Source organism: Carassius carassius, chromosome 33 (assembly GCF_963082965.1).
Source record: "Carassius carassius chromosome 33, fCarCar2.1, whole genome shotgun sequence".
NCBI classification, from domain to species: Eukaryota; Metazoa; Chordata; class Actinopteri; order Cypriniformes; family Cyprinidae; genus Carassius; species Carassius carassius.
The window spans coordinates 21350745-21377548 of record NC_081787.1 but is presented as its reverse complement, the minus strand read 5'-3'; the positions used below and the strand labels follow the sequence as shown (position 1 = coordinate 21377548).

Below are 26804 nucleotides of genomic sequence, written 5' to 3'. Positions count from 1 at the left end.
TCGGTTTTATTGTGTACTGTATATATATATATATATATATATGTATTTTTAGATTTATAATTTATAATTAAAGCAGCTGTTCTTGAAATTTACTGCACTGATAGCATTTTCAAGACTAAACATTTGTCACACTTGTCCATATGTAAACCATAAAAAAATATTTTATAGGAAATTGCATGCAGACACTGTCTTTTTTATTTTCCTAGTTGCGCTAACAGGTTTTTATTATTATTATTATGTATATTATTTATTATTAGGGCTATGCTGTAGTTTATGTTTTCCTTTTGATTATTTTCCTTTACTTCTATTATTAGATATTCGTTTCAGAACACAATTGTATTAATTTTTCAGCAAAGTTCTGCGTAAATGCAAAGTACACTACATTGGTCGCAATTCATTTAATTTTCTCTACTGCTCTTTAACAGCAGTTTCAGTGTAATATTTCTTAGATGCACTAAGTGCCGCTGTTGGTCAGTATGTTCGGGCTTTAAACATTCGATTTTAGATCCTCCTCCACTCTCTGACATCATATTCTGCAGAATATTTCTCAGTTTCAGACGATCTCTGTTTGAAACTGACGCATCGAGACTTTCGCTGCCTTGAGTTTTCGTATTAACTTTGATATACTTCAGTCTCCCTGGATATTTTGTGCTTGATCTTTTCTTCTGTATTGGAATAGAAGATTTGGATTATGTCGGTTCTTTGTTTTAACGCCCAAAGAGGCGCATCTTCGACGCGGATTTCATCATGGCTGATGCAGCCTCTCGTGCTGCTCCTCTTTGTCCTGTCCGTTGCGCGCGGTCAGGTCCGTTATTCTATTCCAGAAGAGATGACAAAGGGCTCGCTGGTGGGAAATATCGTTCAGGATCTCGGTTTGGATGTTAAGAGGCTGAAATCAGGTCGAGCGCGGATCTTTACGGAGGACAGTCGTGAGTACATCGGTCTGAATGTGGATAAAGGGACTCTGGTAGTGAAAGAGAGGATAGATAGAGAGGAGCTGTGCGCCCAAGTGTCTCCCTGCTCCTTACATTTTCAGATCATTCTAGAAAACCCCATGGAGCTACATAGAATTGATGTAGAAATATTAGATATTAATGACCATGCTCCTGTTTTTTCTAGAAAGGAAATAGATTTTCAGATAAGTGAATCTGCTCTTTCCGGGGCTCGATTTTCATTAGACAGCGCACAGGATCCTGACACTGGCACTAACGCACTTAAGTCGTATATGTTAAATCCAACAGACCATTTTGATATAAAGATTCTATCATTAAACGATGGCTCAAAATACGTCGAAATGGTTCTTCAAGTGCCTTTGGACAGAGAGACTCAGCAGGAACACAAATTAATACTTACCGCCTTCGATGGCGGCAGTCCTCAGAGAACTGGCACCGTTAGGATAAGTGTTACTGTCATAGACGCAAACGATAATGCCCCTGTTTTCAGTCTACCTGTTTACCGTGTGACTTTATTTGAGAATTCACCAGTTGGTACTGCAGTAATCGAGGTAAGCGCTACTGATAATGACCAAGGCGCAAACGGTGAGATTGCGTATTCTTTTTCACGCAGTTCAGGAAAAGCACTTGATTTATTCCATATTGACACAAATTCAGGTGAAATAACCGTAGGAGGGGATTTAGATTATGAGAGGGCGAAGCAGTTTGAGTTAAACATAGATGTTACGGACAAAGGTGGCTTAACTGATTCTAGTAAAGTGGTCATAGACATTACAGATGTAAATGACAACCCCCCTGTCATAAGCGTGATTTCATTTTCTAACCCAATACCCGAGGACTCCGCACCAGAAACCGTTATAGCGATGCTGAATGTCAAAGATTTAGATTCAGGAAGAAATGGACAGGTTAAATGTTCTATTGCTCCAAATTTGCCGTTCAAAGTAAAGCCATCTACGCAGAATTTCTACAGTTTGATCACTGATGAAAATTTGGACCGTGAAAAAATGTCTGAATATAATATTACAATAACAGCTATTGACGAGGGCTCGCCTTCTTTCTCTACTAATAAAACACTGACTCTGAAAATATCTGATGTTAATGACAACGCCCCTGTATTTCAGCGTCAGTCATACACCGCATATGTGATGGAAAATAATTCACCCGGAGTCTCTGTTTTATCTGTTAAAGCGCATGACAAAGACTCTGGCAATAACGCGCGTATTTCATATTTTCTAGAGGATATTCTTGTGAATGGCGTCTCTGCGTCGACGTTTATTTCAGTGAATGCAGAGAGCGGAGAGATTCTTGCTGTTCGTTCGTTTGACTATGAGCAAACAAAAGAATTTATCATTCGCGTAAAAGCGCAGGACGGAGGCTCTCCTCCTCTCAGCAGCAACGTGAGCGTGAAAATAATGATTCAGGACCAGAATGACAACGCGCCTCAGGTTCTGTATCCGGTCCAGTCTGGCGCTTCTGTGGTGGCTGAAATAGTGCCTCGTTCGGCAGATGTGGGTTATCTGGTGACTAAAGTGGTGGCTGTTGATGTGGACTCTGGACAGAATGCCTGGCTCTCATATAAACTGCAGAAAGCCACAGACAGGGCGCTGTTTGAAGTGGGCTTACAGAATGGAGAAATAAGAACTGTACGCCAAGTGACAGATAAAGATGCTGTGAAACAAAGACTCACTGTTGTAGTGGAGGACAACGGGCAGCCCTCTCGATCAGCTACAGTCAATGTTAACGTGGCGGTGGCGGACAGCTTCCCTGAAGTGCTCTCGGAGTTCACTGACTTCACGCACGACAAGGAATACAACGACAATCTGACTTTCTATCTGGTCTTGGGCTTGGCTGTAGTTTCGTTTCTCTTTATCGTGTCTATCATTGCCATACTTTCAGTCAAATGCTACAGATGGAGACGCGAGCGGATGTTTTACAAATCTGGAGCGAATCTTCCAGTTATTCCGTATTATCCGCCTCTTTACGCAGACGTAGGGGGCACAGGAACTTTACAGCACGTGTACAATTATGAGGTTTGCAGAACCACTGACTCCAGAAAGAGTGATCTGAAATACGTCAGACCTTGCAGTGAGAGCATCATTAGTCTGGACAGCAGCGGGACACAGACACTCACGTGTGCGCAGAGAGGAAAACTGAATAATGACGATTCTTTTGATCAGGTGAGCTGATGTGAATGGGTATAAATATGACTTTCTGGTGTTTATTTATTTATTTAATCTCTTTCTGGCTTCATCAGTTTAATTGTGCACTGTATTTTTTTTATTTAGTCATTCATTTAATTTCATTTTTCTAGATTTGTAATTTCTAATTTAAGCAACTAAGATTGACATTTTTTTGTACCATTAGCATTTTCGAGACTTTACATTTGTCACACTTGTTCATATCAAAACCATAGCATGCAGACATTTTTTTTATTTTCCTAGTTGCGCTAAGAGGTTTTTTTGTTATTATTATTATTAATTGTTATTAGAGCTATATTGTAGTTTATGTTTTCCTTTTGATAAATTTCCTTCACTTACATTATTTTATATTTGTTTCAGAACAAAATTGTAATAATATTTCAGCAAAAGTCGCTGTAATTGCTAAGTACACTACTTTAGTTTGGTCGCAATTCGTGTACTTTTCTTTATTACTCTTTTAACAGCAGTTTCAGTGTAATATTTCTTAGATGCACTAAGTGCCGCTGTTGGTCAGTATGTTCGGGCTTTAAACATTCGATTTTAGATCCTCCTCCACTCTCTGACATCATATTCTGCAGAATATTTCTCAGTTTCAGACGATCTCTGTTTGACACTGACGCATCGAGACATTCGCTGCCTTGAGTTTTCGTATTAGCTTTGATATACTTCAGTTTCCCTGGATATTTTGTGCTTGGTCTTTTCTTCTGTATTGGAATAGAAGATTTGGATTATGTCGGTTCTTTGTTTTTACGCCCAAAGAGGCGCATCTTCGACGCGGATTTCATCATGGCTGATGCAGCCTCTCGTGCTGCTCCTCTTTGTCCTGTCCGTTGCGCGCGGTCAGGTCCGTTATTCTATTCCAGAAGAGATGACAAAGGGCTCGCTGGTGGGAAATATCGTTCAGGATCTCGGTTTGGATGTTAAGAGGCTGAAATCTGGTCGAGCGCGGATCTTTACGGAGGACAGTCGTGAGTACATCGGTCTGAATGTGGATAAAGGGACTCTGGTAGTGAAAGAGAGGATAGATAGAGAGGAGCTGTGCGCCCAAGTATCTCCCTGCTCCTTACATTTTCAGATCATTCTAGAAAACCCCATGGAGCTGCATAGAATTGATGTGGAAATATTAGATATTAATGATAATGCTCCTGTTTTCACACGCCGAGAAATACACTTTCAAATAAGTGAATTAGCTACACCAGGAGCCAAATTTTCTTTAGATAAGGCTCAAGATTCTGATGTGGGTTTAAATACCCTTCAAAAATACACACTGTATCCGACTGATCATTTTTCTCTGAAAGAACAGATGGGAAATGATGGATTGAAATATGTTGAAATGATTCTACAAAAAACACTAGACAGAGAAAATCAAGAGGAGCATAAATTAATATTGACTGCGTTTGATGGCGGCAGTCCTCAGAAATCAGGAACTATTAAAATAAGTGTTCTTGTAATCGACGCAAATGACAATGCTCCAGTGTTTAGTCTCCCTGTGTACAGAGTTTCCTTACTAGAGAATTCACCAAAGGGCACTCATGTCGTGAGCGTGACTGCAACTGATAAAGACAAAAGAACGAATGCTGAACTGACGTATTCATTTTCACAAACTTCAGGAATGGCTTTAGAGCTTTTCAATATAGATTCGGAAAGTGGTGACATTACTGTTAACGGTGACCTGGATTTCGAGAGGTCAAAACATTTTCAGTTAAATGTTGAAGCAGCTGATACAGGTGGCTTGACCGATTCCAGTAAAGTTATTATCGAATTAATTGACGTTAATGACAATGAACCAATGATAAGCTTAATTTCATTTTCTAACCCTATACCCGAGGACTCCGCACCAGAAACAGTTATAGCGATGCTGAATGTCAAAGATATGGATTCGGGAAGAAATGGACAGGTTAAATGTTCTATTGCTCCAAATTTGCCATTCAAAATACAGTCATCCGCCTCAAATTTTTATAGTGTAACAACCGATCAATTATTAGATCGTGAAAACAATTCTGAATATAATATTACAATAACAGCTATCGATGAAGGCTCACCTTCTTTCTCTGCTAATAAAACACTGACTCTGAAAATATCTGATGTTAATGACAACGCCCCTGTATTTCAGCGTCAGTCATACACCGCATATGTGATGGAAAATAATTCACCCGGAGTCTCTGTTTTATCTGTTAAAGCGCATGACAAAGACTCTGGCAATAACGCGCGTATTTCATATTTTCTAGAGGATATTATTGTGAATGGTGTCTCTGCATCGACGTTTATTTCAGTGAATGCAGAGAGCGGAGAGATTCTTGCTGTTCGATCGTTTGATTATGAGCAAACAAAAGAATTTATCATTCGCGTAAAGGCGCAGGACGGAGGCTCTCCTCCTCTCAGCAGCAACGTGAGCGTGAAAATAATGATTCAGGACCAGAATGACAACGCGCCTCAGGTTCTGTATCCGGTCCAGTCTGGCGCTTCTGTGGTGGCTGAAATAGTGCCTCGTTCGGCAGATGTGGGTTATCTGGTGACTAAAGTGGTGGCTGTTGATGTGGACTCTGGACAGAATGCCTGGCTCTCATATAAACTGCAGAAAGCCACAGACAGGGCGCTGTTTGAAGTGGGCTTACAGAATGGAGAAATAAGAACTGTACGCCAAGTGACAGATAAAGATGCTGTGAAACAAAGACTCACTGTTGTAGTGGAGGACAACGGACAGCCATCTCGATCAGCTACAGTCAATGTTAACGTGGCGGTGGCGGACAGCTTCCCTGAAGTGCTCTCGGAGTTCACTGACTTCACGCACGACAAGGAATACAATGACAATCTGACTTTCTATCTAGTCTTGGCCTTGGCTATAGTTTCGTTTCTCTTTATCGTGTCTATCATCGCCATACTGTCAGTCAAATGCTACAGATGGAGACGCGAGCGGATGTTTTACAAATCAGGAGCGAATCTTCCAGTTATTCCGTATTATCCGCCTCTTTACGCAGACGTAGGGGGCACAGGAACTTTACAGCACGTGTACAATTATGAGGTTTGCAGAACCACTGACTCCAGAAAGAGTGATCTGAAATACGGCAGACCTTGCAGTGAGAGCATCATTAGTCTGGACAGCAGCGGGACACAGACACTCACGCATGCGCAGAGAGGAAAACTGAATAATGACGATTCTGCTGATGAGGTGAGATCGAGTGAATCGTCATAAATATGATTTCCGTTATAACTGTGAATTATTTTGTTTTTGTTTTTTTCTCTCTGATTTCCTTAATATAGTGTGTAATATTTGTATGTGTTTGTGGTGCGTCGAATCATGCCATCTTCTTTGTTCCATAACTTTTAAGTAATTCAATCTAACATTTGTGTTAAAAAGGATTTATCATTGTTGTTGTTATTATTATAATTATATGTATTCTAATTTTTATTACGATTTACTCTATATCAAAACATTTTTCAATTCAATATTTCGTTTATGCTCTAAGTGCCGCTGTTGGTCAGTATGTTGAGGTTTTAAACAGCCTTTCGTAAGTCCTCCTCCACTTTCTGACATCATACAGTCTGCAGAATATCCGTTTCATTTCACACGGTCCATTCCAACATTGGATGGTTGATAAACCGATTGAATTTTCTTTTTACATTACTGTTATACTACATCTTTTCTAAGTCTTCGGATAGTTTTCTTCATAATTTTGTGAAAGAAGATTTGGATTATGTCGGTTCTTTGTTTTTACGCCCAAAGAGGCGCATCTTCGACGCGGATTTCATCATGGCTGATGCAGCCTCTCGTGCTCCTCTTTGTCCTGTCCGTTGCGCGCGGTCAGGTCCGTTATTCTATTCCAGAAGAGATGACAAAGGGCTCGCTGGTGGGAAATATCGTTCAGGATCTCGGTTTGGATGTTAAGAGGCTGAAATCTGGTCGAGCGCGGATCTTTACGGAGGACAGTCGTGAGTACATCGGTCTGAATGTGGATAAAGGGACTCTGGTAGTGAAAGAGAGGATAGATAGAGAGGAGCTGTGCGCCCAAGTGTCTCCCTGCTCCTTACATTTTCAGATCATTCTAGAAAACCCCATGGAGCTGCATAGAATTGATGTAGAAATATTAGATATCAATGATCATGCTCCTGTTTTTACTAGAAAAGAGATCAACTTTCAGATAAGCGAGCTTGCCGTTCCCGGCGCTCGTTTTTCATTAGACAGTGCGCACGATCCTGATGTTGGATTAAATACGCTGCAAAAGTACACTCTGATACCAACTGATTATTTTTCTTTGAAAGAAAAATCGCGTAGTGATGGTACAAAATACGTTGAGATGGTTTTACAATCGCCGTTGGACAGGGAACGAGATGAAGAACTGAGACTTACCCTGACTGCTTTTGATGGAGGGAACCCTCAACAATCCGGAACAGTTAAAATAAGTGTCACGGTAATTGATGCAAACGACAATAGTCCAGCTTTCAGTCAGTCAGTGTACAGAGTTTCTTTAGCAGAAAATGCAGCGATAGGTACAGTGGTGCTGACCGTAAGTGCTACAGACAAAGACAAAGGATCAAATGGTGAGGTGACATATGCGTTTTCACAAAGCTCTGGAAAAGACGTAGACCTTTTTAGAATCGATGAGAATACTGGGGAAATTTGCGTAAATAGCCTTTTGGATTATGAAAAATCAAAGCAATACGAACTGGATCTTGAGGCTATGGATAAAGGAGGACTAACAGATAATAGTAAAGTGCTTATTGAATTGACCGACATTAATGACAATGCACCTGTTATAAGCGTTATCTCCTTTTCCAGTCCCGTCCCAGAGGACTCCACCCCAGACACAGTTATTGCAATGCTCAACATTAAAGATATAGACTCAGGTAAAAACGGACAATTTAAATCCTTCGTTAATACAGATTTGCCATTTCGCATTAAATCTTCCTCCTCAAATTTCTTCACTTTAGTTACTGATCAGATTTTAGACCGTGAAAGAATGTCTGAATATAATATTACAGTAACAGCTATTGATGAAGGCTCGCCATCTTTCTCTACTAATAAAACACTGACTCTGAAAATATCAGATGTTAATGACAACGCCCCTGTATTTCAGCGTCAGTCATACACCGCATATGTGATGGAAAATAATTCACCCGGAGTCTCTGTTTTATCTGTTAAAGCGCATGACAAAGACTCTGGCAATAACGCGCGTATTTCATATTTTCTAGAGGATACTATTGTGAATGGCGTCTCTGCATCGACGTTTATTTCAGTAAATGCAGAGAGCGGAGAGATTCTTGCTGTTCGATCGTTTGATTATGAGCAAACAAAAGAATTTATCATTCGCGTAAAGGCGCAGGACGGAGGCTCTCCTCCTCTCAGCAGCAACGTGAGCGTGAAAATAATGATTCAGGACCAGAATGACAACGCGCCTCAGGTTCTGTATCCGGTCCAGTCTGGCGCTTCTGTGGTGGCTGAAATAGTGCCTCGTTCGGCAGATGTGGGTTATCTGGTTACTAAAGTGGTGGCTGTTGATGTGGACTCTGGACAGAATGCCTGGCTCTCATATAAACTACAGAAAGCCACAGACAGGGCGCTGTTTGAAGTGGGCTTACAGAATGGAGAAATAAGAACTGTATGCCAAGTGACAGATAAAGATGCTGTGAAACAAAGACTCACTATTGTAGTGGAGGACAACGGACAGCCCTCTCGATCAGCTACAGTCAATGTTAACGTGGCGGTGGCGGACAGCTTCCCTGAAGTGCTCTCGGAGTTCACTGACTTTGCGCACGACAAGGACTACAACGACAACCTCACTTTCTATCTAGTCTTGGCGTTGGCTGTAGTTTCGTTTCTCTTTATCGTGTCTATCATCGCCATACTGTCAGTCAAATGCTACAGATGGAGACGCGAGCGGATGTTTTACAAATCAGGAGCGAATCTTCCAGTTATTCCGTATTATCCGCCTCTTTACGCAGACGTAGGGGTCACAGGAACTTTACAGCACGTGTACAATTATGAGGTTTGCAGAACCACTGACTCCAGAAAGAGTGATCTGAAATACGGCAGACCTTGCAGTGAGAGCATCATTAGTCTGGACAGCAGCGGGACACAGACACTCACGCATGCGCAAAGAGAAAAACTGAATAATGACGTTTCTGTTGATGAGGTGAGCTCAAGTGAATCGTCATAAATATCATTTTCTGCTTTCCGTTTTAACTGTGAATTGTTTATTTTGTTTTATTTTCCTCTTATTTCCTTAATATAGTGTGCAATCTGTGTATGTGTTTGTGGTGCGTCGAATCATGCCATCTTCTTTGTACCATAACTTCCGGTTATTCCGTATTAACCACCTCTTTACGCAGACGTAGAGGGCACAGGAACTCTAAAGCAAGTGTTTAATTACGAAACGTGTGGCACTACCGACTCAAGAAAGAGTGATCTAAAATTAGTTCGTCCTTGTAGTCAGAGCATCATTAGTTTGGACACCGATGGAACACAGACATTCACGCAAATTCAGGAGCATAATATGATATCCAGAGATACAGATAATCAGGGGAAGTTTGGGGAATGAGATTGTGTGTAATTCAATTGCTTAATTTAGGTTTGTTCATGCTGCATTTTGAAATATACTCTTATTTATGTGTTAAAATGTGCCCATAATAAGCACATCGTGTGGAGTTTTTTGCATTTTTCCTTAATTTTTCCGTTAACATTCCACAAAATATATTTTTTGTTTAAAAAGTGAAATATAAGTTTCATCTTGTTTTGAAAAGAAACCGTGTGTTTATCTCCACTGTATAGGTCATCTACAATGATGTGCGTAAAAGCTGATGTTGCCGTTTGCACCTTGCTCCAAGTTCCACCGTTTTCATAGCTCTCAATAATGCACTTGTGACAATAATTTTGCAGTTCTAGGATAGAACCCTAAGCGTCGCTGTTGGTTGATAAGGTAGACCTGTCTGATTTTATGCACCATACACGCCTTCCGTGCCACTTTCGTATGAAAGGGTTGTGCATTTAATACAAAACCGTACGCACCGCACAAACGGGACGATGCTTTTAACAGGCAGTGTTCTCGCTTTTGTTCATTTTTAGTTTTCACTTTAATATCATATTCTTTTCTGCGCTATCGTGTGGATATTTTATATATTTTTGGTGAGAGATTAATCGAAGCGCCGCCATCAACATGAGAAAGAAGGATTGTCATTCTACATGGCCGCCGTGTGTTCTCCTGTTCTTTGTACACTTTCTCTGTGGCGCACACGGACAGGTCCGTTACTCCGTGCCAGAGGAGATGGCACCCGGTTCATTCGTCGGAGACATAGTTAAAGAGCTGGGTCTTGAGCTGAAAAGGCTGACAACGGGGAAAGCGCGGATCTTTACAGCAGGTGGCCGCGAATATGTTGCGCTGGACCGAGAGAAAGGGCACATCGTTATTAAGGAGAGAATCGACAGGGAGCTTTTGTGCGCTGGTGCTGTATCCGCATGCAGTCTGAGCTTTGAAGTCATTTTAGAAAACCCCATCGAGCTCTATCGCATCACCATAGAAATACTGGATGTTAATGACAACAGTCCTGCGTTTCCAAGAGGTGAAATTACATTGGAAATAAGCGAGTCTGCTTCCACCGGAGCGCGTTTCACTGTGGATAGCGCAGTTGATCCAGATGTCGGCATTAACAGTATTCAGAGTTATTCAGTTCATCCTACCGATCATTTTACCCTAAAGACACAAAGTCGATCTGGCAGTGGTAAAAATGTAGAGCTTGTATTGCAAACTCATTTAGACAGAGAAAAACAAGAACATTTGTATTTGACCATAACTGCTACAGATGAAGGTAACCCCAAGCGATCTGGCACGGTAAAAATACACATCATTGTTCTAGATACAAATGACAACGCTCCAGTTTTTCAAAAGGATAAATACAGAATATCTGTCCCAGAAAACACCGTAAAAGGAGCATTGTTGGTTACTGTTAATGCAACCGATGCGGATTCTGTCTCAAATGCACAAATTGGTTATTATTTCGAGCACACCACACCCAAAATCCGAGACCTGTTTTCTGTCGACCCGTCCAGTGGAGAAATAAGATTGATCGGTGAGCTTGATTTTGAGGAGTCTGCTATACATGAGTTTAAAATTCAAGCTAAAGATCAGGGGGGGTTGTCAGATTCCTCTGAAGTGATTGTGGAAGTTACAGACGTAAATGATAACTCACCAAAAATGACGCTTATGTCTTTTTCAAATAGCATACCTGAAAATTCACCTCTTGGAACCGTAGTGGCCATGATAAATATACAGGACAGTGATTCTGAAGAAAATGGAAAGATTACCTGTTTTATTGAGAAAGACCTTCCGTTTAAAATCGAATCATCTTTGACTAATTATTACAGTATCGTCACGGACTCCGAGCTAGACAGAGAAGGCATACCCGAGTATAATATTACAATCACAGCCAAGGATAGAGGCAGTCCCTCATTGTTACGTAAAACGATTTTAAACGTAAAGATCACTGATGTAAATGATCACGCACCGCAGTTTGAGCAAGATTCATACAATGCGTATGTGAAGGAGAATAATTTGCCATCTCTGTCTTTGTTCAGTGTTAAAGCGCATGATGCAGATTTGGGAGCGAACGCACGCGTATCGTACTTCATTTCAGATAATGATTTAAACGGCACACCAATTTCGTCATTAGTTTCTATCAACTCTGATAGTGGGACTGTTTATGCAACAAAATCGTTTGATTATGAACAATTAAAGTCTTTTGCAATCACAGTAAAAGCGCAGGACGGAGGCTCTCCTCCTCTCAGCAGCAACGTGAGCGTGAATATAATGATTCAGGACCAGAATGACAACGCGCCTCAGGTTCTGTATCCGGTCCAGTCTGGCGCTTCTGTGGTGGCTGAAATAGTGCCTCGTTCGGCAGATGTGGGTTATCTGGTGACTAAAGTGGTGGCTGTTGATGTGGACTCTGGACAGAATGCCTGGCTCTCATATAAACTGCAGAAAGCCACAGACAGGGCGCTGTTTGAAGTGGGCTTACAGAATGGAGAAATAAGAACTGTACGCCAAGTGACAGATAAAGATGCTGTGAAACAAAGACTCACTGTTGTAGTGGAGGACAACGGGCAGCCCTCTCGATCAGCTACAGTCAATGTTAACGTGGCGGTGGCGGACAGCTTCCCTGAAGTGCTCTCGGAGTTCAGTGACTTCACGCACGACAAGGAATACAACGACAACCTCACTTTCTATCTAGTCTTGGCCTTGGCTGTAGTTTCGTTTCTCTTTATCGTGTCTATCATCGCCATACTGTCAGTCAAATGCTACAGATGGAGACGCGAGCGGATGTTTTACAAATCTGGAGCGAATCTTCCAGTTATTCCGTATTATCCGCCTCTTTACGCAGACGTAGGAGGCAAAGGAACTTTACAGCACGTGTACAATTATGAGGTGTGTGGCACTACTGACTCCAGAAAGAGTGATCTGAAGTTTTTGCGGCCCTCTAGTCAAAGTGTTTTAAACTTTGACTTGAGTGGCACCAGAACTGTGCCAAAACAAAACAGGAGTACAGAAGAACCAGATGTTAGTGCTGAGGTGAGATTTCTTCATGTGACTTGTACAGTATTGCTTTAAGTTTCCCTAAGTATTTATACAGAATCTTTTCTCCTTTCTAAAGTTGCTTTTCTTCATCATGTTTGCTCATCGCTCTGATTTTTAGTGGATATATGAAGTTTGTTTTCTCCAAGCTCACACAGGTGTTCTAGCAGAGCAACCACAGGTGTAGAGAATCACATTAACTGTGAACATGATTCAATAGTGCTTCACAAACACAGTTGTCTTTTAACAGTAATGTTGCAGTAACTGTTGATTTTATTGTGCCTGTTCCATTTTCTTCTTAAAATTGTATTTGTCATTTAATGTATTGATATCCATACATTTTTGTGTTCCTTTAGTGTCTAAATACTTTTGGAGCAATTGTATGTTCATAGAAAAATTCAGTGGCATATAAATGGAATCTCTCCATTAGAATGTGTCAGCTGTTGTCAGGAGGAGAAAACAGGAAATGTGTGGGAGGGGTTGTGTGCTGAGAGGCGAGTCGAGGGTAATGCAGCAAAATCCGAACTGAATCTTTGTTTTCATCAGATGATGAATAACTTTCCACGCAATGGAATGCAAGCGCTGATATTTTGCATTGTCAAATATGTCACATTTTGTTTCATGCAGAAGACTCTGATGGTCCAAAGGGCAGTAATGCAGAGGAGAGAGAGAGAGAGAGAGAGAGAGAGAGAGAGAGAGAGAGAGAGAGAGAGAGAGAGAGATGGAGAAGGAGGACTAGTGCTCCTGAAAGAACAGGGACACTGCACACTATTTTTTTCACTCACTGACCCATTTTCTGCTTCACACACACATTATTGTCCTGATCATACAGTGGCACTAAAACAAATGCTGATACTCAGACCGTGTGAATGATTTTCAGGAGAAGAGGTACACAACCTCTTGTTTAAACAAACAGTAAACAGACACGATAAATGACCAGAAGCTTCACTTGAATGTCTCGTTCCACTCTGAAATGCATCAATATGGAAGTAAATTCACATCTTGGGAGTCATTTCAGGTTGACTTTAACTTTATATCTCATATATTTTGGTTTATTTTCCAGTATACCCTACTGGCTTCTCTTTAATAGACTCATTATCAGTTGTGGAGCCTCTGTTCTCTGCAGCATATTAAAGAAGAGACATGTGGTAGTCAGATGTGCTGCTTGCTTACAGAAACTGATTCTAAAATAACCATTTTAGTGATATTTTCCTTTAATTTTTCTTAAATGAAAATTTGTCTTAAATGTCTTTAGTGTCTACCTGAATTACGGGCGAAGTCAATCATGCACAGACATCTGCAGTTCTTTGGTTGTGACCGCGTGAACCGCTACACTCTTTGCCTTTTGGTGTCCCACATCTGGCCTTCATTTCTCTTCAGTTCCTGGGCCTATTAGTGTCTTTCCTTTAATGTACATCATAAATCCACATGCTCTTGAGCTTTGGGAGCTGTTTCCTTGCAAATCACTGAAATGAGCTTCTTGCTTCAAAGGCTTCTTAATTGTCAGATCACCGTTGTGTAAAAGCCCATATGAAAGGTGAAGGACATTGTTTTATATGTAAAATGAAGTCAAGATCACCTTTTAGCCTTTGTTCTGCTTTATTTTTACCTGACTTGTCCTGAATTTAAAAACGTACAAGTTGGGCACATAGGATCTGACTGTACTTTTTTTTTTGGACTGTAATGCTTTCTTAGAGACATTAATTTTTTATATATTTTTTAATGTATTCCTTAAGTACAGAGTATAGCTATCAAAGTCGTGTTTTTAAAAGGTTAAAATGTCTTTATATCAATATGTTTGAGTATGTTTATATTTTGCTATAGCAAAAGGGAAGCATTTAAAATGTATTTTTTTGCTAGAAAAATAGCTTGTTACTTGTCTCTTGAGCATCTTTAAATTAATTCTTATAACTAGTTCCTGCTTTATTTTCTGTCCTTTCCTGCTTCTCCCTTTGATGCATCAGTGCATCTCTCCTTAAGAAATCTGTCTCTCGTGAGCTTTGTGAACAGATAAATACAGGATGATCGTTTATTCTGAGAGGAATGCTTTTATTTGAAGCGCACAAATTCTTGTATACACTCAATACAGATCATAAAGAGTCATGCTGGCTTGGGGCCTCCATGAACATCATTCTGTGTGAGTTTGTGTGTATTTTTGTGTGTGTTTTGCAGCATGTGTGCATATGTGTGTCTTCATCCTGCAGCAGGCTGATCCTCTAAAAGGATTTAACAGGGTTTATCAAGGCCAGTGAGACAGTAGGACACACACACATATACAGTGAGCTGTGTCTACAGACAGTAAAGTAAAGCCACGTGGCCACAAAGCCATTTATACTAGTTGTTCTTATTCCTTTATATCTGAATGTGGGCCACACTTGATGCTTGACTTTTTGTGTTTTTTATTTTCTGTTGATTTCAAATACGAGTAGCTATTTAGCATAAAAAATAAAAATAATCTAATATCTGATTGTATAACTTGTAGGTTTTTCAACAAGGAATCATTTCACCCTAAAAGGGCAGCTCTGTTTCCTTAATTTCAATTTCTCTCCTCCTGAGTCCTATTTACCCCCTCCCCCTCTCCATCTGCACCTCCCTGCAGTCTTTGTCCAATGATTTATGTGTTCTGCACAGCGCTATATGAGTGTGCAAAAACACCCCAAAACATGCGTATGTTCTTACCACAAGACCCCTAAATTCTGCTCTTAGTCACACTGATTATATTTCTAGCTTTGTTTGGTATATTACATGAGAGCTTATGTTTGTGCATAAATGAGAGATGATGGTAATTTCCAGTGTTGTTTATGCTTTGTTCTGTGTTTATAAATGTTTATAAACGCCCTCTGTTTTCTCCTCTGGTGGTGTTCCCCCCACCCTTTCTCTTCTGGCCCATTTTCCATCCCTTAGTGGGATGGTGTTGCCACAGCAACAGGCTGACTCATGGGCAGGCCTGTACCATTATTCTTGAGTCCACAGGGGGGCAGTGAAAGGTTCAGAGCTGGATGTGTTGAAGTGAGGTGCTGCTCAAGGCCTTTGACACCCCTGTTATAGATGGAGGCATGCAGTGGCCAGAGATTCTGGTTTAATGTGTTGGGGGAAGGGACAAGTGTGTGTCTGTGTGTGTTTTTATAGAGAGCATGATTCTATCAGTGAGAGTTTGAATTCTGTTCTTATTAATTTGTGTATTCTCTTCATGGTTTTATGAATAATTCTTCTACATTAACATTTTATTTCCACCTCCATGCACACTTTTGAATAGAATGCATCCACAAAACAGTATATATATATATAATTATATGGATTGTTATTTTTTCATCAAATAATTAGCACATAATATACATGTAAATATTTTGAGGGATTATACATTGTTCACACCTTCATGTCTCTAACAAAATTATGTTTTACAAAATAGATCACTAGAGATAACCAATGTACCATTTGAGCATTTTTTGCCATTGCAATTTGTTTCTGCAATGTCATCTGCAGTTATGAAGGATGATATTTGTGTGTGAGAGAGAGAGAGAGCGATGTGAAGAATGTTTGAATTATTAATATCTGAAGCTGCTGCTCATCAGAGGAGTTTCTCTGCATGTTTTTTTTTTTCTTTCTTTCTTTTATATCTCTTTCTGACGAACAAATAATAATGCGTTTCACGCTGAAGTACCTTGAGACCTGATAAAGGTCTCAGACTGAAGGGTATGGTAAGTATGATGGTCCTGCACACATCTGCTGTTGCATCACTCTAATCAAATCTGTTTTCTTATTTTTCTTTTTCATGTTCATGTTGCTGCTGATGCTGTGATATCATCTTCTCCTGCTAATGTATCTGATCCATACCCGTGTCTGCAAATCAAGGTAAGAAAAGCATTGAAGAACACACAAACACACACATTTCTCACACCCAAACAGTGTAGTTTTATGTTTGTGTTTCTTTTATAAAAGACCGAAAAGTTGCCAATAATAAATTGTTTTTAATATTTTTTGCTAGTGTTGGTAGTGTGTGGGATTTTCTTTTGTTGCTTATTTTTTTCCTATGCATCTATCTATTACCTGCAGGTTTGCAGGTGTGATGATTGTTAATTGATGTTTCTTTTATAAAAAAAAAAAATAATAAATGGAATGTTTTTTAAAAAAAAACATACACACATTTTATTATTTCATTTCTAAAGAAAAAAAAACAAAGATCTGTTTTCTATAGCTACTCAGATTTTGCATTATATTTTGAATTCTTCAGTATATGCTACAAGTCAATAGGTTTGGCATACTTTAATGTAATACTCTGTTTTGTAGACAAATATGTGTATGTGTATGTCTGCGTATGTCTTTACAAATAATTGTTGTATGTTTTTTTGAGTGATACTCTATATTAAATTTATTATTCAAAGGTTTAGAAAATGTCCAAACTAAATAAATTTAAATTAAATAAATTTAAATTTAAATTCACAGTGGTTATATAAGTTAAATACTATATACTGTACCGTTATATTTTAAAAAGAACCAGCCTAGATCTGAAATTGATTAAACTTTCGAAAATGTATGGCATCATAACATCTAAGATGTTAATTGTATTGTATGAGGAGGTTGCTGACTGGTTTACTGGGAGCTGACTGGATTACAGATGGTGTGTGTGTGTGTGTGTGTGTGTGTCCGTGCCTGCTTGTGTGTGTGTGTGTGTGTGTGTGTGTGTGCGTGTGTGTGTGTGTCGGTTCAGCGCGTGCAGCAGCAGGCGTAAAGCTGAGTGTCGCTGTCCGCCGTTGTAGTGCTGAAACGGGCTTTTACGTCACCCTCCTTCTCACTATGGCAACATTTCAGATCAGTTGTTTCTAAACCCTCCAGCTTGCTTTTTTTAAATAGTTTTTTTTTCCTCGAGTGTTTATCTATCGTTCTTAATAAGTTAAAACAAGTTCTTAACGGGGAATTTTCCCCCCTATATAAATAAATCGGTGTTTGCGGTTGTACCGTTTTCCTCCTGCTATTGAACGCGTCGGTGCACAGCTGCAGTTCATGAAACTGACCACAGGGAGGCAGTAAAGATAACACACACATGTGCATCTGTCAGTGACATGGTTATAATTTAAAACACATTCTTAAGAGGTCTACAAATCTATCAAATGTGCGCAGATAAATATTTATTCACACCAGGAGGCATGTAAACCCATTATATTTATTGAAAATACAGAATAGCAAAATAATATTATAATTGACAAATACTAGGAATGTAATCATGCAGTGTATTTATACAGCCAACTTTTAAACAGTTTTGGTATCATTAAAGAATCTAAATTAAAGAATTTTAAATCACACAATAGCAACAAACAAATGAAAAGTGTGATCTGTATAATTATTAAATACACTTATACAGTGCTAAACTTATAAACTACTATCCAGTTTTTTTTTCTTTAATACTTAGAAATATACTGTTGTCATTATAAAGAAATTAAATAGAATTATAAATATACTAAAATAAATATAATATAATTGTATATAATTATAAATAACCCAATAGCAACAGTTTTCTATAAGACAATGTTATAATCCATTTAAATATATAGATACTGTATAAAAGTATGGTGAATTGCGTGTTTATTACATTATTATTATTATTATTATTATTATTATTATTATTATTATCCCATTTAAGTTGTTGTTGCTATTATTAACTAAATATAATAACAAACTATTTTATACAGCCACCTCCTTTTTTATGTGGTGTATTTATTGTAAAATAATATTGGACTGATTTAAACTCAGTCATCAGTATAACTGCACACACCAGCCTCTCCTCACTGTGGAGCAGAAAGAGAGAAAGATATGCATTGTTCTGCATAACTCCTTTAGGCAGGCAACACACACACACACACATATATATATATATATATATATATATATATATATATATATATATATATATATATATATATATATATATATATATATATATATATATGGGAAAGATATATATTTGTTGGATAGTTGTTGTACCTTTCGGTCTTAAGAAATACAGATAGACTGTATTTGTAACAATGTTACAGATTGGAATCCCTGGATTCACTCTCGTAAAGCCCAGCAGCACCACAGACTTTAGGGACATGATCAGCATAGATGTGATTTGGTCCTCTGAGGTTACATTTACCAGCTGGTGATAAATAGAATGAGTACCCATACTACTATGCTTAATGTAGTTGATCAACTGTAATTATATATATTTTTAGTAAAATTCATCCATATTGAGGTCTTAAAGTCTGAAAACATATTTAATAAATGTATGAATTGTTTTCTTTTAAGCCTAGAACATTTTTATTCCTAATAAACTGTCATGCAATAAAATCACTATTTAGAGCTTTTGGGGTACAATTCAAATGTTATGAGATAACAAAGAGGGAAAACTGCGCCTTCTAGTGGCGTGTCATTGTAATCCTCTTTTGACATGTAGAATATTGTTTTTTTCTAATGTTGAGTAATAGAGTATTGTATGTATTGAATCGCCCTCGTATCATTTCTCGTCAGTGTTTTTTAACTTTAAAATATATAATTGCTTTTTTTTTACCTTGAAATCCATCATTGCCAGAATTGTCAGTAGAAGTTTTCAATGGTTTTGTGGTCTGTGGCCGTGTTCACAAATTGCCAGCGTTCTTTTGAGTCTCTGATGTTCTGTATCTCGGCTCGTAAATGTTTAAAACCACATGGGACCACTAGCATGCGTGCTGGAAACAGGTCGACCTGAGCAGAGAAGTTTCTCCAAGCGCTGGGAGAAGTGTGTGGGTGTCTCTCCCGCTCTCTGTGTGTGTGCGTGCCATAGGACGGACCTCTTTGTGACTCAGTCTCCGCCCTGTTGCGCAGCGGAGGCGCAGCTTATTCAGGGAGTTTTGGGGAAGAGCTGGATGGAAGACTGTTTTTTCCCCCTCACGTGTGATTTCCCGAAAGGTTTACAGCCGTCATGAATTATGTTAAACTTCTTGCTTCACTCCGCGCGAATCGGATTGCGTTACGAGCGACATCGTAGCGCCACTTTAATTGGAATATGGACTCTACAAAACGAAAAAGTTGATACTTTTCCCCTCCCCGCACATAATGGAGAGGAGACGCTCGTGGCTCGCGCTCTGCCTCGCTCTCTCTCTCATGCACCTCTCAATCGTGTCCGGTGAGCTCCGTTATACGGTACTGGAGGAACAGAAACCGGGATCTGTCGTTGGGAATATAGCGAGGGATTTGACTCTCAGCGCAATGAGGATTACTGAAGGACATTTACAGGTGGTGTCGGGATCTAACTCGCAATATTTCGAGATTAACCCTAATGGTGTTTTGGTTATTAGAGAGACTATAGATAGGGAACGCATTTGCGCTTTAAGTTCGATTTGCTCTTTGCACCTTCAAATTCTTCTTCAGGACCCTTTAGAAATTCACAGAATTCTTGTTCAAATTGATGATGTAAACGACAACGCGCCGCAGTTTCCAAACGTAAATTCATCACTAGAGATTTCCGAGGCGGCCGCACCGGGAACGCGGTTCCGTCTGGAGAGCGCACGCGATCCCGATGTGGGCATTAACTCCCTACGCACGTACAGCCTTTCCAGCAGTGACTATTTTGTTTTAAACGTGGAGACTAAAAGCGACGGCAGTAAGTTTCCAGAGCTCGTCCTGGAAAAGGCTCTAGACCGGGAGGCGCAGGCCGCGTTTCGCCTCTCGCTCACGGCCGTGGACGGAGGACAACCGGGGAAATCCGGGTCCACCCTCCTGCTTATTAAGATTCTGGACGTGAATGACAACGCGCCGGTGTTTGATGAGCCGGTGAAAAGGGTTAGTTTTTTGGAAAACTCTCCTCCAGGAACGCCTGTGACTAAACTGAATGCCACTGATTTGGACTCTGGGATAAACGGGGAAATATCTTACTTATTTAGTAAATACACACCAGAGAGTATACTTCAGTTGTTCAGTGTTGATTCTCAATCAGGTGAAATCCGTGTTGTGGGGGATGTGGATTATGAGGAAGCAAAAGTGTATGACATCACAGTTCAAGCCAGGGATGGAGGATCTCCCGCCATGGAGGGCTCATGCAACATTAAAGTGGAAATAATTGATGTGAACGATAACACTCCAGAGGTGACATTAACTTCACTAACCAGCCCCATCCGGGAGGATGCTGAAACGGGCACTGTTATTGCGTTAATCAGTGCAAAAGACTTCGATTCTGGGGATAATGGAAAAGTCACACTTACAGTATCCCGACTACTTCCGTTTAAACTAAAGTCAGCCTTTGGAGAACACTACACACTTGTGACCGATGGACGTCTAGACAGAGAAGTCATTGATGAGTACACTGTTGTTGTCACTGCGACTGACTCTGGCTCGCCTCCGCTGTCTTCTCAGAAGACTTTTACAGTCCGTTTATCAGATGTTAATGATAATGCTGCAGTGTTCTCGCAAAACTCCTACTCAGTGGATGTAGCTGAAAATAACACACCTGGTACTCCGATAGTAACAGTTTCAGCGTCAGATCCGGACGTCGGAGACAACGCCCGATTGTCATACTCCATCCTACCGACCACCATCCAAGGCAGCCTCATTTCCTCGTATGTTTACATCAACCCAGAGAACGGGAACATCTTCACCATGCGCTCTTTGGATTACGAGCAAATGAATGCGTTTAAGATCGAAGTGCAGGTGCGAGATGCTGGAGCGCCACCACAGACATCTAATGTCACCGTGCATGTTTTTGTGGTCGACCAGAACGACAACCCGCCCATCATCCTTTACCCAACCCACTCTGAAGACGAAGGGCTTCAGCTGACCATCCCGCACGGTGCCCCTGTCGGCCATCGCGTCAACAAGATTGTTGCCGTTGACCCTGACAGTGGCCACAATGCTTGGCTCTTCTACAGTATCGCTCCAGGGGACGATTCATCGCTGTTTCACATCGAAACACACACGGGCGAACTGCGTACTGCACAAAAACTCATTGACGATGAACAGGGTGGTAAAACCCACCCATCTTATAACTTTATAGTGGTTGTACAAGACAACGGCCAGCCAGCTTTGTCTACTAGCATTTCGGTTACCGTTACCGTAGAAGAAAAAAGTGCAGACAAATCTACAGACTTCCGTATAACACCACACAAGGGAACAGGAATGACAGACATCACTCTGTACCTCATCATCTCATTGGGCTGTGTGTCATTGGTGTCGCTCTTGACTATGGTGGTGGTCTTGGTACGGTGCATCAGGCACAAGGGTGGTTCGGCGTGCTGTTACTCCAGAACGGGTTTGCGTTCCAGGCACAACTATCAGCAGAGAGCCCATAAGGACCTTCACCTCCAACTAAACACTGATGGACCCATTAGATATATGGAGGTGGTCGGAGGGCCTCAAGAACCTCACACAAGGACCTACAGACCCTACTACTCAACACTTTCCAGCAGGAGTGATTTTGTGTTTGTCAAGACTCCCATGTTGAGTCATAACAACACACTAAACATGACTTTGACTAGGAAGCACTTAATGAACTCAGCCAATGAGGTGAGGGCATACTCATCCCACATCCAATCAGATTCTTCACTGTTGATTCACTAATGGATTTTTTCTTTCACTGCCACTCAAACTTTGGATAAGAGAATATGTTTTTGTATGTTTTTGAAAGAAGTCTTTTTGTGCTTGCCAAGGCTGCATTCATTCTTTTTTTTTTTTTTTTTTTTGCTGCTGCTGCTGAATTGTGGAAACTGATTTATTAATTTTTTTCAGGATTATTTGATGAAAAAAAACCTTAAACAAATTGTGTATATATATATATATTTATATATATATATATATATATATATATATATATATATATATATATATATATATATATATATATATACATACACACAGACACACATACACAGACATACAGTAGTCAACATTTAAAGTGGATATAAATCTTAACTTCCCAAAACAGGTCTTTTAAATTGTAATTATATTTTACAATTACTGTTTTTACTGCATTTTTTATAAAATAAATAAAATAAATAAATATAGCCTTGGTGAGCAGAAGAGATATCTCTCAAAAACATTAAAAAATGTAGTTAATCCAAACTTTTAATCAATAGTGTAGGTGTAAAAAATATATAGGGTAATGTTTCATCCTCAGAGCTGGTTATTATTCACGTTGAAGCCTATTTTGTGTTATCTCCAAGTTTCCTGATGTTTTATGAGCATATGAGTTTTGTATCATATGAAGCAGCTGGGTAATTTACTAAATATGCTTCAAGTGTACGTCATAGTGCTGTATTTGATTTTGTAACTCGCTTCCAAAAGCTGCAACAGACTGGCAGGGTCCTGTGACTAAACAGGAAAAAGGAGAAAGAACAGCGGAAGAAGATGTAGGATCACAAAGGAAAAGGGTGCAGAGATATTAAGAACAAAAAGAAAAGCATTTACCAGAGTCTGGATGTGTCAGACAAGAAGGGAGGAGAAAATTAAGACACACTACGGAAAGAGTTTTACAGAGTATTAGAATAACATGAACTTTGGGATTTTAGATTTGGAAACATGGTTGTCAGAGAGAAAAACATTTAGATTAGTGGTTCTCAACTGTTTTTGCTTCAGGACACAGATTTTACATTGACCATCAAGTGGAGACACCAAAATTCCTTATTGTAAAAAAAAAAAAAAAAAGTGAACATAAATGTCTTTGTAATGGAAAACATGACAAAAAATACAGAGTAAGGAAACATTTTTGAAGTGCATTTGTTTAGATGGAAGATATGAACAGAAATATGGAGCAGACATTGTGAGTGTGCAGAACAGAAACTCTAAAGTGAGGTTAAGAGGCATGGATAACAGATGGACAGGAAAAGGAACAGACCGACAGACAAAAATAAGGATTTAGGTGGGGGAAGGAAAAGGCGGGAATATTACGGATGAAGATAAAGATAAAAAAGAAGTAGGTAGTGGAAGAAAGATGTGGCGGAATAACAGGATTCCAGAGGTCATGCACTGACCCCTGCCATCCCCTTTGTGCCGAACTCATTTTATTTATTCCACACGTCTGAGTCACATCTGGGATATCCCATAGTAAATCTCCATTGTAAGTGTGAGTAAATTCTCATTTTCATGTACTCTTGTGTAGGATTTGTCAGTTTCTTGTCTATTGTAAGTCCCTCCTGTGTTTCTGTGGCATGAAAAGCGGTTATTTTCTAGAATTCTGGTCAAGTCTTATATGAGTTTGCCGTTTGTCGAGACTGAATTCCTCTGTAATCTCCTGTGTTTATGTCTGTAGGGGATGAGCCTGAAAAATGGAAACTTTTCCCTTTCCATTTTCTCAGTTCGGGACCTAATGTCCCATTTCTAAGTCTCTTGAGGGTCGTTCTGTCTCTAGGGTCGCTGGGCTGCCATCTGGCTCTGCTATCATGACACGTGCTCTGTATGTGTGTGTGTGTGAGAGAGAGAGAGAGAGAGAGAGATAAGGTGGGCATTTGAGTTTCAATAGTTGGAAGAATCACTAAAGGACAGAGAGAGGACTGTGTGTATGTGTGTGGTCCTCTTGATCCATAGCAGATTCTGGACCTACAAGAATGTTTTTAATAATCTTGTATTAGTTACTCTAGATCGTATTGTGCTTTAAAAAAGCTTTTAGAATTTCATAAATTAGAATTTCTTGCCTTTTCTTGACAATTGCGCATGCTCCATCTAATTTTCTTTACTGTAACACTTAATGCATCTAGTACATTTTATTTTTTTATTTAGAACATTAGAATAGACATTAAATAGACATAATTCTTTATCTTTACCTTTTGTTTTTTAATTCTAATTTTAGAAATGAGAATTTCTTGCATATTCGTTAAAATTAAAGCACAATTTGCAGTTCTCATTATTATAATGTAAAAAAAATAAAATAATAAAATAATTACATTTTAATTTTTAAACATTGATTACGAATTTAATGAGAATAATCTAAATTATTTGTGACAGTAATGGGAATTTTGTAGGCAATAAGTAAATCTTTACCTTGTGGTTTGAAAGCATAATGTGGTCTTTACATATTTATGTGAAATTTGTTTATATGTAAATATTTATGTTAAAACCCCAGTTTAATACATGCTGGCAGTTTTATGCGGTCTGGAGATTTGTTACTTTCTGGATTTGTTGACTTTCTACAGCCATGTTATGACAGTAAACTTTTTTTATGACTTTCTGCCACATTTGGCCATGTTTTCAGTTTGACCCATTTCACAGTGATTCTCTTTGATCATGGTGCCATTGCTTTTCTCTGAAGCACTTGTAGTGTCCTACTTTTATTCTGTTTAGCTGTGACTGTACTGATCAGTACGATCAGACTGTGGTTGGTTGGACTAAATGGTTTTAGCGTTTTGCTGTGTGGTTGCTAGGGCGGTTTGGGTGGTTGCTAGGTGGTCAAAAGAGTCCACATTAAGTCATTAATTGACTCTGTCATGGTTTCTAGTCATGTGCATCTGCCCTTCTGTTTCTAGTGATAATGTGTGTACAGTTTATACAGAGAACGGCCTGCAAGGTGTTAATAAGATATACAAAGAAAAATAGATTTTTACAGAAACAGGTAGCTTCCTGTTAAGCGTTTAGAAAATGGTTTGGGGTCAGGATATACTGTTCATCACATACAGATGTTTCCGTGATTCCGTGATCATTCACAGGAATCAACTCAGAGTTGATATACTGAGCCAGATGCTCCTGGTGAATGTGCATGTCCCAGATGTTAAGCTACAGATTAGGACTGAAGGGTTACGAATTATAGTTATAATAAGATTATGGTCTTCATCCAAGAAGACTGATATAATTCAATATCTGTAAGCGGAATGCATGAATTTATCACAGTCAAGTCACTTTGAATGTGTCTCGTTCGATCAGAATTAAGAATCAGTCCTGTTTCTTTTATTATACTTTTTTGTTGTTGCTGCTCAAGCTGTAGCATGACGGATTTGATACACACACATTTTACAATAGTTCAGGTGTGTGTTTTTTATGCATACATTAGGTGTGGTTCATCCTGCTTTAGCATGTGTGCAGAGCAATTGTGTTTATAGATGTCATTTAGGCCAATTGTGTGTGTGTGTGTGTGTGTGTGTGTGTGTTTGGGAGCATGACACATCTATTATGTGTTATTTGTATAAATATTCATTATGTAAATAGAGTTATATGAGGGGACACTTCCCACCTGCAACTATGACCTTGAGTTAACGTGGCCTCAAGTTGTGTGACCTCATTCTGATCACCATGGTGATGATCTAAGTCTAATGTCAACAATGTAAGAGTACTATTAGAAATGTTGATTGTTTCACATTGCAAAAACATTAGATGATACGACATATAGTCACGAGAAAGACAGATACCTCATTGTGTACCTCATGGAAGACTTGGCTTTATTTTCGGACATTCCTGCAGGCGGATGTAAGTCTTTGTGTCCTTGCCGAAGGAGTGTTTTGTACACAAGAGGATATGCAGGAATCATTTCTGTCTGAAAGACTCTGACCCTGGATCTGACTAATGTTGTGACTGTTCTGTGGTTTAGTGTTTAATGTTCTGTGTACAGAGTGAGGCGTGTTGGTGTTCGGGTCAGAGTCACCTGTGCTCTGGGAGGTTTAGAATCATGTGTTTATGGATTTCTTTGGCTATTTGGCTATACTTAGTTAACAAAATTGCTCACCGACATCCTATAAATTAGATTAAAAAAAATATATAAAAAAAAAACCCAAAAAGAAAACTACAAATTTAAAAAGTTAAACCCTATGCTAATGATTATTTTCCCATACAGTTTGGTTTAGGTTAGCATTGTAGTTAAGCTTTTAATTATTGTGCTTTTTGGTTTACCTGGCTATACAAAAGTAGTCTAAACTGGGGAAAAGAAGCTATATTTCTCTTATTTTATTCCCATTTGTCCCCCAAATAATTTTTTTTAAAGAGGTCATATGATGTTGGTAAAACAAACATTATTTTGTGTATTTGGTTTTTGAAATGTGTTTATGCAGATTAAGGTTCAAAAAACATTATTTTTCACATACTGTACATTATTGTTTCTCCTCTATGCCTTTCTGAAACAAGTAGATTTTTACAAAGCTTTGCGGTCTCACCAGACAGCTATCCAG

At 39.3% G+C, this 26804-nt stretch overlaps 1 protein-coding gene across 16 annotated transcripts in view; it reads left to right on the top strand.

Annotated features, from left to right (window-relative positions):
- Positions 1–26804, top strand: part of LOC132113955 (protocadherin gamma-A5-like) — a 79556-nt gene that overhangs the window by 42750 nt on the left and 10002 nt on the right. Inside the window, exon 1 of one of the 16 annotated variants that reach the window (XM_059522029.1) lies at positions 463–3130. The exons of 11 other annotated variants lie outside the window; for them this stretch is intronic. In XM_059522029.1, the coding sequence (XP_059378012.1) occupies positions 692–3130 (2439 nt within the window). In that variant the 5' untranslated portion in view covers positions 463–691. Of the gene's footprint in view, positions 1–462; positions 3131–3537; positions 6321–6500; positions 9283–19552; positions 22225–26804 lie in introns of those variants that run through there. 4 more of the 16 variants (XM_059522027.1, XM_059522030.1, XM_059522040.1 and 1 more) reach the window with 4 other exon arrangements.